Below are 12,219 nucleotides of genomic sequence, written 5' to 3' on the forward strand. Positions count from 1 at the left end.
GCAATATACATCTGTTCTTGCATATCCCTTGAACTGCGGTTTGATGCCCTCACACTTTCTTTGCAACCCCGTATTTGCATTTCTGTGGCGGTCTCGTTGAACAGACAATCCCGTCGTCTTACTTTATTTCGCAAATACTAACTCAGTCCACATCTTCGGGACGTACAGGGTGTGCTAAGGGGATCACCGACTTCTTGAGGATGTCCCTCGAAAGTGCCTTGCGCATGTCTGCAAAAAGAAGCACACAAAAGCAAATCATTACTGCCCACTTCAATGTCAGTTTTTTTTTAATGAGTTGCTCATTTCGGTGGTGGCAGCATGTGCGAAAAACTCTCCTGACATGCTGCTTTTCTTTCTTCAGCTTTATTGCATTGCGCAATGCTCCCTCACAAATGTTTCCTTCCTCCATGCCAAGTATCGGACTTTCATCCACGTGGTTAGCAGCGCAACACTTCAACTGGTGCAGGCAACGACAACGGTCATGCATTCATATCCAGGCAACAATGAAATGTGGCAACGTGATATGACAAGTGACCTCGGTAAAAGATCAGATTGCCATATCAGAAACGGCTGGTCGCCAACAGGCCCACGATTGAGAGATCATCAAATTACAGGAAAATGGCGCATACAAACATTCATGTGGCCAGCGTACCTTCGAGGGCCACATTTCCATATGCTCGCCAGCGCCGGTTTTTTCGTGTACAGCACCACCACCGATATTCGTGAGGTGTAACAAGCGTCACGTGAAAATTAATGGATACATACTGTCAGCCCCGTACAGGGCTTTCACAGGAGTACGTAAACAAGCAATGATACCATACCTAGTTGGCTGAGAATGCAAGAATCAGGAAATGCAAACAAAGAAAGCATCAATGACACATATGAGAGACAACAGCTGAGTCACAAAAATAATCTGATACATTTTGGCACTCCTCTGTAGTTATTGCATGCGAGAGCATCACTAAATGCTCATTATAAACGTGTCAATTGATGTAGGTGATAGAGCAGTGTTGGAGGGCGAACTGCACTCTTCAATGGCTCTGAGGAAAAAAAAACGAATTTCAGAAAGTCGGTTCTCGCAGTTTTTGGCATTCTTAGGTACAGTAGAACCTCATTTATACGTTCTTTAAAAGAAAAAAAAAATGTGGGAAAAACGTACTATCTGAGCAAACATACGATCTAAATTCACAACAACATTGCACAGTTTCGCTTGCTAATCCTATCGTGAATGTTGGCACCGTGAAATTGTGCGAAACGGGAACGCATCAATGAGTTTGTACCGCATACTGACTCTGAAGTCTGCGTCATGCAAACGATGTGCTCAAGACGAAACGTTCTGTAATTCAAGTACTGTTGGCAGACTTGTGACCATGCTTACCAAAAGCGTCTTCGTCGGGGTCACCGAAGTAGTACTCCAGGACTCTCCTGTAGACGCTGTACCCCAGTCGCTTGTACATGTCGACAGCAACCTTGTTGGACACTCGAACGAATAAATCTACAAAGTACGCCTGCTTCCTGCAACAAAATGTAGACACGTTTCATCAGTGGGCTTCTGCTGAAATAGTGAACTCAACACTTGTGTGCGACGGCATTAAGAGCTGTATAATAGAACTCGCACTGAATTGCTCCACACATTTACTATGAAATTAATGCTCTCGGATGAAACGAAAATTGAGGCAGCTATGCGCTAGTGGTGCGAAGAATGTGCAAACAGCGAAGCTGGTGGCCTTTCCTTCCTCACTTCCCTTTCTCACCTCCTTGCTACACTATACTATGGATGGCTATGCTATGTTTTACCCTCTCCCATCATTTCCCTTCCCCACCCCCTTGCTATGCTAAACATGGCTATGCTATGCTTTCTTTCCCTTTCTTTGCATCTCTTTCTTTCTCTCTGTATCTGTTTCTCTTTCTTTCTCCATATTATCTCGTTCTCTCGCCCATAACAATGCAATCATATGGTTCCCATAAATGCTTGTTTTGCTAGTGTGCCTAGATAGCCGAACGGTTACAACGCTCGCGTAACTTTTGGACCGTCGGTCCAAAGTTACGTGGGACCGTGGGCTTTGAATCCCGCCTCGCCAAGAAATTTTATTTGGTCTATTTCTTCTCCTCTCCACTTCTCTTGTCCTTCTCCTTTTACTCCTACGCAATGCTAGGCGATGCATGTTGGCGCCATCGCTTGAGGTTTTTCTGGAAACACCTTACGGGACAACCTCCGACATGAACAACTTTGCTGTTATAACGCTAACCTTCAATTCGCTCACAACTTTGGCACACAAGGTTATGTAGCAGCCCAGTAGTTGAGGGCTGCATCACACAGCCTGGAAACTAACTGTATGCGGGATGCAAAGAGGAGCACGAAATCGTGACATTTCAGACTGCAGTTATCTCACACACGTTGCATGCTGTGGTAGTGTAGGCGAGCAGAGATTGCGAGCTTTACGCGAGGCTTGTCTGATGATTATGCGCTGTAAGCATTCCTTAGTAAACCCGTCATTCTCACGGGCTAACGCTGTTGGGAGCAGTGGTCAAGGGTCTCACTTCTCAGAGATGTACTCCAGGCCCGACATTAGCATGGCCGCAACTCCCAGCTTCCGGTACTCGGGTGCGACCGTGAGAGCCGTCACGTGGCCGTGCCAGTTCTCCTGGACGCCCTCCGCCTTGCCCATGACTGCAGGGAAACAAGATGGACACGTCCAGTGAAGACGAGACAGCGAGCAAGGCAGCAACGTCACCTCTCTAGTCGTTAAGAAGGGGACATGTTTGAACAGGGACCTTACTGTAGCCCATGATGTCGCCGTTTGGAGACTCGGCGACCTGGAAGTATTCGGGCCAGTGAGCCAGGTACTGGAGGTAGAATGATAACCCGTACTGCGAAGCAGCTAAGGTAAAGTGCAGCATCTAACGGCATCAACTTTTCGCAAGCAGCAATGCACGTTGAAGAGTTGTGCTCACCCTGGAAGGGTTGCACTGTTGTCTCGCGAGCACTTTTCTCTCTAGTGTGCTTGAGGTGACGCAGATTGACCACGAGATGGGCCAAGCACAGCCATGCACTTTTTCAAAGTACGCTTCTATGATCCTTCACTACTCGGCCGCAATCTCGTTATGCGTCTTGGGATGTTAATGTAGCGCACGCAAAAAGGGGCACTAGAAAATATAAAACATGTTGCCAGGAAACGAAAATATTATCACCATGTCCATGTGCCTTTGTAGCGTAGCTACAGAGGTTGCTTGGACGAGTTAGTACGACATACTTCACATAACAACAGCTTTCTTTTGTTATATACTGCGCAAGTATACATTGCGCAGTCGCGACAAATAAACCTTGTTGTAAGTCAGCACTGCCGTCTGTGTGCTCGTCTGTATGCGCTACAATGGTATTGCACGATGCTGTAGCAATGGGTCACCCTATCATTCATACAGCCTTCAGTCACCATTGACGTCTATCTACACAAACCACAGTGTAAGTGGTTTTTCCGAAAGTGCAACCAAAGCATAAACCGTGAGTGAGCAACATTCTTAATATAAGAACACTCGCCACTCACGCTGACAAGTGCTATGATTGGGCTCGGACACGTAGATCCGAAAGGTTTCACAGTCTGCATCGAAAAATAGATACAACGCAGAAACCAAAAATAAATAAATGGTCAAGCGTGCTTGACAATCTAGCAGACCTGCACTCTCGAAGGCGTCCGTGCGAGAGCGGTAGCGCGCTTTCACGATGCTCAGAGAGGGTTCGATGAAAACCGAAACTGCATACGTGAGACATCGGTATGACGCTGAATCGAAGTGACTCGTGCTTCAAAAGCTGTTACGTGTACGCAAGATTAGAGGGCTTACGATGCTGCTATTTACGCTCCGTGCTTCGATTGTGCCCGAAAATTTCGTGTCGACTGAGGTCTTGCGAAACCTAAATGAAGATGAAAATGTCACGTGTGACACAGGTGAGATGCAGCGTCTTCTTTGCTGTTTGACATTGTGTTTATTAGTGCCGTCATGAATGATTTATCGCTTATTCCGAAAACTCGCCGACTAGTCGATCTGCAATGTACTCCCCTAATTGAAATTTGCATGAAATGCCTACACCGGCTGAATGGCAGTAGTTGCTCAACTGATTGGGAGATTTATTTCGAACCAAACCGCAAACCCAAGAAAAGCTGTGCCGGGCGATCAGTACTCAAAATTGGCAAGCGTGGTGTGCATCTCCGTGCGTACCGGCTGTACCTTGTGACCAGTTCGAGTAACTAATTTACCCAGTAAGCTGGAGCGGGATGTTCGTCAAATGTTCGGCTTATGCTCTGTAAACCTTTACGTGGAAATCGCGTTGTGTAAAAAGCATAAAGGATACGGTTTCGGTGAGAGGATCCAAGTTGCTGGAATCAAAAGGTGGAACGCATCAGTACAGCAGCATTCGCGAATCAAAACAAGCAACGAAACGGTCGAGTGCCGCAACTTACACATTGTTGAACAAGAAGAGATCGTCGCACGTAAATTGTCGGATGGTCGTCATGTTTTTAAAAGCTTTCCACGTGCTCTTATTCTCACGGACGCAACGCACGATCACCGCTCCATGCCGCAAATCTAGCGGGGTAGAGAAACGCAGAAACGCAGGGAAAAAAATAAAGGAACCGGAAATCAGTGTATGTGCAATGAAACCGTGCTGCTCTCAAGCGTCTATTATTGTCAAGAGCACGTTGTGTCTGTTCGGCACATGGTTCGGCATAGTTAAAGCACTAACACTTTCATAGGCTATGAACTAGCGACCTCTACAGGAATTATTGCCAACAACGTATGGCCTTTGAGATTTTCGACGTTTTTAAACAATCTTGAAGGTCTTGCTGAAAATTTTACTTTTTGATTGTGTAAATATTGAGTGCGCTAGTCCTAAAAGATGAAAAATATTTTTGTTTTACTGACGAATGGTTTTCAAGCTGGCTCTTTAGACAACATCTCAGTTTTAGCTACAAATCCCAAAGGCTATGCTTTTATGTGCCAAGAGCGTCAAAAACGGCTGCAAAAAGCGGGGAACAGGTCCTGATCGCCATACATGAGTTCTTGCAGTATGTAAAAGCATGGCCTTTGAGATTACTGCGTAGTACATCGGGAGTTTGGCACATATTTGGCAACGTTTGGCACATTATGTTTATCTCAACTTGTGCAACGTGGTGTCAGCTTTAACAATCATACGATGGAAAACATTGTATGATTGAGGAAAAACCTGCGTATGTGAAACCCAAAGCATACCGCAATCACTTTCGGCTTTCGATGTGCTGAAAAACACGGCCTCTAAGATTGGTTTTATCCACTGTGATCAGTGCATCGCTTCGCCATCAAGAAAAAAGCAAAGGATGCAACAGTGCTCTCAATTACTCTTCAAATTCAGTAGCGTTCAGTGTTTGTAAATGCCAAAAGATAACAGTTCGTTCGCAAACACCAAAACTTACATCAGTATGTAACAGGCAAGGTGGCGCCCCGAGCGCTTTACGCGTATTTGCGCCTTGGTTTAATAATATTTTAGTAAAGACACTCCAGCCAACCAACTTATTCCAGAACTTCTTTTATTGCATTATCAAATTTTCTAAGTTACCGACTGGCTTGTCACCTTTGGGCTGCAAACAAACCTTATAAAACATTTTTTAAAATAAAATATTGCAGATAATTGTAATAAATTAAGTTGTCAGATGGCGCGACAATCTGTCAATCGTTCGTGGCGCGATAATTTTTGGATGTCGCGGCGTTTGCTGGGACTTTCGCGACTGACGTTTTACAACGTTTGGTGGTTTCTGAGTTTCTGTTTCTCGTTAGAGCGAGAAAGAATTATCCCGTCACAGTTTGCTCGACTGCGAAGCGAATCGCTGCGAAGTGCGCGGTCTTTTAACCCAGCTGTGTGGTGTTCTGTGCGGAGTGCGTGCTGCTACTCTGCTAGAAAGGATATCGACGTTTTTTGTACTTGTTCAAAACGCTATCACCGTTTGCCGTGTTCCTGTGCCACTTTTGGATACGGAAGTTTACGGATTAAGGCCTCCACCGCAACAACGTTCGTGCGTGCGTGTTTGTGTGTGTGCGCGTCGGCTCACGATTGGATTATCCCCAACAGCTTGACTGTCTTCGCTTTGGAATCTATCCGTCCACGCTTTGGAATGCCTGACGGTGCGCGTTAAAAGGTAAGGCGAAAGCTGCGCTTCTCAACCCCGCTTCCTTGCTCAAGATCTTGTTTGTTTGTTTTTGCTCACTAGTCCCGTTTTGCAGCTGCGTGTTGGTCGCGCTGACCTGCTAGCGCGCGGAAAAAACACTCGCGCGCGTCGGCGTTGCAAAAGGGGACACACGTCTTCAATCAATCAATCAATCAATCAATCAATCAATCAATCAATCAATCAATCAATCAATCAATCAATCAATCTCTAATAGTCATACAGAAGGAGGTTTCGTGGTTAGAAATAGGCGCGAAAGAGCTTGACACGTCTTCAATAAATAAATAAATAAATAAATCGATAGATTTTTATTAGTGGTACAGAATGAGGTTCCATGGTTCGAAATCGTAGTATGTTGATACATTGGAAAAACCAATAAAAAAATTAGAATCTCACATGTAACAGGCAGCATAAAATGTTTGGTTTGGTTGGAAATCGCTTGGGATCGCAGACTGTTGAAGAAAGCAGTAGTTGCGCAATGTTTAAAAAACGTTTCTTTACCTTTCGTCTGAATTAATATGTAAATATATGCGTAATTTCTCTCGTTTGAGGTGTAAATGACTTCCGTAACGCTGTTTAATTATGGCATAAAAATCGCCATTTATTGCATAATGAATGTATGTTTTAGGGCAGTAGAATGTTATTACGCGCCGAAAGATTAAAAAAAAAAGACCCCGGCTGCTCTCACGTCTGCTAATCCAAATACCATGTACATGACACACATATATCAGCGGATAACATCGAGCTAATTTTGAAATCGCCGAAGCGTGCATCGACGTCATTCCGGCATATAGATAACGGATCGAAATAGGAAGTCGATCGTTCGGTGTTGCAACCAGCGTTCGCTGTACGCGTTCCATCAATTCCACGGGAGTCAAATCTTTTTTTTTTTTTGTTCTTCTCCTCCCGAATTGCCGGTTGCTCTCTACCGGTCGGTGATGATCGATTGTGAAACGGTGTTTCGACAGCCTCTCCCGAGGCAAACGCGCGTGCGATTTTTTTGTGATGACTGTAATGGAAACGTTGTCATCAAAATGAGAGACGTACGGGAGGAAGAGAGAGAGAGAAGGAGAGAGAGAGAGAGTTGGGCTGTTCACTCTGTACGGGTAGCGGTGTGCGCCCGTCACGCAGTAGATGCGGAAGAATCGACATTTGGGCAAGTTGAAATTGGTTGTGCATCTTTCAAATGAGCAGCGCAAGAACAAGGACACGAGAAAAAGTATACTTTTTCAATTTTGCGTGTGTGTATATACCTATAAGCACACATACAAGCAAACGCACGTACAGACGGGTCCACTGTTAAAGGGAACACTCGCGTTCAGGGCATGTCAAGATATCGCTCTCTTGCAACTGCACAGTGACTTAGATTTGCATAAGACTACTGGTGGTTTGACAGTTCCGACTCCCTTTGACGGAATAGTACCGTGCACGAACAACGTTGCCACATCCACTTGGAGTTAGGGGGCCATCAAAATGAAAGGTGCTCATTCGAGTGTTCCCTTTAACAGTGGACCGTACTGTACATAACGGTGGGGAGCGGGGTAGGTATAACCACTGAAGCAAGGTCTGAGTGCGGGCTGGTTGGTATATTCCATTTCAAATTGTGATTGTGTGAGGGAGGACACCGGGACAGAGACCAACGCAGACGAGCGCTGTCTTCGTTGGTCTATTTGTCCCGTGTCTTAGTTCCCTTGCGATGTAATCACAATTTGAAACGGTATAACCATACCCCATCTCCCGAAAAAAAGTTTCTATACAGTACCCCGTATGAGTTGCAGCACGCTTCCCGTGATCGTAGCGGCGCCAACGCTGCACGGTGGCGGCGACATAGAGAACGACGAGTGACGCGAACGCCGTTTCGACTACTGCTATTTCCAAAACCAATTTCACGTTTGCCGGTGTGAAGGCGCAGGCGAAGTCGACGTCGGTGTTCACGGGCACGCTGTTCTTTCTTCGGTGTGAGAATACGCGATGATTCCGAACCGTCGACCGGTAGTGGACTCGGCGTTAGCAGGCCTGCCGCCGCACTTCGCGCCCATTGCAGCGTCTGCTCGCGACGCCGTTCTTCGTAGGCATGTTGTCTTTCCTAGGTCGACACAATATGCGGTTTATACCTCCTAGGTGAAAAATGTGTAACTGGGAATCTGACTGGTTTCAACTGTTGGTTAACTGGGATCAGCTGGTTCCAGTTGCAGGCCAACTGGTCACATCCCGGCCGCCGCGGCCGCATTTATATGGAAGCGAAATGCTGGAGGCCGGTGTACTTTTAGATTTAGGTGCACGTTAAAGAACACCAGGTGGTCAAATTTTCGTAGCCCTCCACTGTACGGCGTCCCTCATAATCATATCGTGGTTTTGGGACGTAAAACGCCAACAGTTATATATATTAACTAGTCCCAGCAATGGAAGCTACCGGTTCCAGTTACAAGCCAACTGGAAACAACTGATACCATGACCAGTCTGTGCTGGAAGTAACTGGACCCACTTGGGATCCAACTGGAACCTTAACCATCACACGGCCGGAACGCAACTGAGATAACGTGTCTATGCACTGCGTGACGTCACTGCGAAACAAAGGCTGTCATCCAGCACGGGCAGCAGCCGCGATAGGAGCGCCGCCGCAGCGGCCAATGGCGAGGCGGCAACCGCTGTTGCCGCCTCTGCTGCAGCCACTGTTGTTGGCGGGTTTTTTTCGTAGGTAACCACTTGCATTTCGAAGGTGAAATTTGGCAAGTAGCATTATCTCCAGCTAGACTGCCTATAAATCGGCTTTTGAGGTTTGCGAAATTTCGTTGCAGTTGGCCTTTAAAGGGACCGACAACTGCTCAGAACATGAAATGAGATGACTGCACTGATGGAAAGATTGTCCGTCGCATTGACTCAAACCAACCCTGTTTATCTCGTGAGAGGTGGATTTATATTTTTATTTCTTCATTGAAAGTCGCGAAAAATGACCTTTGGCGCCTCTGGCGGCAATATCATAAACGGTCCGATGAAGGCGGTCACGTGACCATTGGTTGCTGTATGCGTTCGATGACTTTTCTGTTAGTACTGAAATATTGTTCATTTCTTTATATTAAAAGATATTACTCCATAAAAATGTACATATAGGTCTGCGTTAGTTGTATGCAACAAAGTGGCGCTGCCTTCGCTTGGCCTAATGATCCCATGCCGGGACAAACCACCCATGTCACAGGCGCAGGCAACCTTGGGAGCACGCTCACACAACGCTGTACAAATACCGAGAAGGTGTATAAAGCCACATCATCTCATTGTAACAGCTTGCTATTTTCAAAAATGGTTTGCAAGCTCAAAATAAAGGTGGTTAAGCACAGCTACAGTAACTCCTGCGAAAGCAGAACAACGACAGGTTTCACAAGGACTAGCGGCATCGCTATCAATTCTCAGCGTTGCTGGAGCAAGCCTTCAAGCGTGTTTGGAGCCTTTCAGATCGAAAAATACTGCTTATAAAATAACTACGTGCTTTTAGGATAAACCACTGCAGCTACAAAGGCTACGAAGGGTAAGCTTCCTGTCGCACCGTAAAAAACGGGGTCGAGAAAAATCAGTTGTCGGTCCCTTTAAGAAGTCCGCAGAAGCCCCGCCCAAATGACCGAATCGCGGAGGCTGATCGCCTCCGCGACTGAAGAAATAGTCCCGCTCATGCACTCGGCAATGCTCTCGGAAAGCGGGGCCACCGGCCGTCCGGCTCGTGACGTCAGTCTGGAGCGCGCACCCATTGGTGGAGGCTTCTGTGCATCCGCCTTTTAGGAGGAAATGCTGCGGTCTTCTAAAGTTGTATCCGACAGTAGCTTCGCCGTAGAAACGAAATGTTAGTTGCGAAACCGACTCAAAGGAAATAAAATTACAATTCTGTACACGTACACTGACCTGAAAACAGAAAAAAGCAAGCAAGCTAGGGAACGCGTAGTTAATAACGTCAGAAAATTACAAAAAGAAATTCTGAATAATGAGAGCATCGCATGTTGTGATTTCAAAGTCGGACGCCCGACTGCGCCGGCGCTGTGTGTGAGCTAATGCAGCTGTTTTAATCTGCGTGACATCGGAATGTGCGGCACGGATATGCCTTTCTCGCTTATTGAAACGTGCGCTCTGCTTTAGCATGCACGTTTATATATATCACGTGAGCAGCACGTGTTCTAGACGGCATTGCGCGGAGTGGTGTCTCCGCAAAGAGTTCAGGTGATCAGGCATGCACTGTTCGCGATGCAGACAGTGCAACCTAATCGAAGATGAGGGAGTCACTGTTAAAGGGACCGACCATAGCGAAATGCGGGACACCCTGACCGGGGGTGGGGGTGGTGATACAGCGCGATGAGAAATAAACTGCGATAGTTTACTTCTAGCTTCTAGCAGGAAATTTTCTCTTGCAGTATTTTGTCATCTCATGAAGCAGAGCAATAGGAGTAACTGACGCAAGTCGATGTTCAATTAAGTATACATGTCTCTGCATGCAAAAAACAGTTATACATCACTGTAATGTGCATCGATAAGAAACAAAGTTGTTAATGTCAACGTGAAAGTCCGCCAACTCAAGCCATAGTCGCTCACAAAACAGCTGTGGCATAATTTCCACGTGTTATACCTATTGAAATCCAGGGAAGTGCTCGATGTCGCTTGTTTTATTTTCTTGAAGTTATAAGCCTATTCACAGGAAAGAAAAAACGCCGCCATGCTGGGCTGCGCACGGGAGTACAAAGGCTGACGTCACAACCTCGGCAGTGCATTTTGGGAGCGATAGCTATTTAGCGCAGTCTGCAGAGAGGATTATGGCGGCGCCCAGGGAGCCGTCTGTGAAAAGGTTTATAGATAGCGTTAGAAGCATTGATTTCCGCCGTGATCCATGTGGATATATAGCTGACTTTTTTTCGAAAGCTTGGGGGGGGGGGGGGGGTGTTTGCAGCTTTCACATTAAACAGGGAGGTCAGGTGCAGCCGAACTAAATACGCTGCCTAACAATATAATAATAAAGTGCGAAATGCGATACAGTTTCGAAGATTTTCGCATCTCTTGCGGGACAATGGCCCTCAATACGGGACATGATCCCGCGAGTCGCGGGACGGGTGGTCACCCTAATCTGGTATCCCACCAGCCACGCAGCAAGTTCCTCCATCAGGGTATACCGTGAACGGGCTTTCAACACGACACCCTTTTTCATAGACGTCGACATGCATTGTTTCGACGTACATCCGTTTGACACACGGTAAATCGCACGCGTCTTTTGCAATTTGATTTACGTCAAGACCTCTGTGTATAGGACGTCGACTTTTAGACCTTGGAAGACTGATAAGATATTGTTTGAAGTATATTGTTAAATGCCTCGGTGGTGCGATTGTGCTTGTGTACCATTAGCCGCATAATTTTAAATTTCGATGTGACCGACTCGGAGCGGCGTGCAAAATGCGCATGCCAACACTTGTATTCCATGTGCGAGATTCGCGCGTTACATCTGGCATGATTACGACAGATTCTGCTAAGGATTACCCTTTACACCATGCATACCTGGCAGTAATGAAATTACAGTAACTAAATTACTTTGCTGCTGTAAGGAGTAATGTAACGAATTACTTTTACGGGCTGGTAATTTAGTCATGTAAGGAATTACTTCAAGCGAGTGATTTCTGGAGAATTACTCATTACTTTCCCTATTACTTTTGACCGAAATGTGGAATGCCCGTTTCTCTTGAAGCGTAAAAAATTGACCGAAAACGAAAAGAAAAGTAACAAAAACAAGTTAATCTGAGTGCGAAACTTCAACAGTGGGAAGCTGAACAAAGATCTCCGAGATGTCATTATGTATATGCTGCAAATAAGATGCGCATGACTACATGAATGGCGAACTCTTGTGAAAGTAATTTCAAAGGAGTTTCATTACCTTTCCAAAGTAATAGTAATGTAATATCATTACTTTCGGCCAACTGTAATATGTAACGCAGTTTAATTGCATTTTAGAAAATTTTTGAAAAGCAATTGGTTACCCTTAGAAGTAATTTCGCCGTCTCTGCTT

The 12,219-nt window shown here is 45.8% G+C and overlaps 2 protein-coding genes across 2 annotated transcripts in view; one reads left to right on the plus strand and one right to left on the minus strand.

Moving 5' to 3' along the window:
• Positions 1 to 108: 108 nt before the first annotated feature.
• LOC119374549 (N-alpha-acetyltransferase 20) lies at positions 109 to 4,596 on the minus strand. Its single transcript, XM_037644695.2, has 6 exons — positions 4,458 to 4,596; positions 4,349 to 4,373; positions 2,781 to 2,871; positions 2,542 to 2,671; positions 1,379 to 1,515; positions 109 to 228 (listed from the first exon to the last, which is right to left on the minus strand). The coding sequence occupies exons 1-6, from the start codon at positions 4,508 to 4,510 to the stop codon at positions 143 to 145; spliced, it is 522 nt and encodes a 173-aa protein (XP_037500623.1). The 5' UTR covers positions 4,511 to 4,596; the 3' UTR covers positions 109 to 142.
• A 1,238-nt stretch (positions 4,597 to 5,834) lies between these two features.
• LOC119374742 (proteoglycan 4) overlaps positions 5,835 to 12,219 on the plus strand; it is a 213,212-nt gene continuing 206,827 nt past the window's right edge. Inside the window, exon 1 of the mRNA XM_037644928.2 lies at positions 5,835 to 6,164. The gene's annotated coding sequence lies outside the window, so the exon portion shown is untranslated. The remainder of the gene's footprint in view (positions 6,165 to 12,219) is intronic.

This window comes from Rhipicephalus sanguineus, chromosome 11 (genome assembly GCF_013339695.2).
Source record: "Rhipicephalus sanguineus isolate Rsan-2018 chromosome 11, BIME_Rsan_1.4, whole genome shotgun sequence".
In the NCBI taxonomy this organism is placed as follows: Eukaryota; Metazoa; Arthropoda; class Arachnida; order Ixodida; family Ixodidae; genus Rhipicephalus; species Rhipicephalus sanguineus.

Coding starts and splice junctions, on each gene's coding strand:
- LOC119374549 (XM_037644695.2), bottom strand. CDS start 4,510: ATGACGACCATCCGACAATTTACGTGCGACGATCTCTTCTTGTTCAAC. Junction 1,516..2,541: donor CTGGAGTACATCTCTGAGAA/GTGAGACCCTTG, acceptor ATTTTGTTGCAG/GAAGCAGGCGTACTTTGTAG. Junction 229..1,378: donor CCCCGACGAAGACGCTTTTG/GTAAGCATGGTC, acceptor TTCTTTTTGCAG/ACATGCGCAAGGCACTTTCG.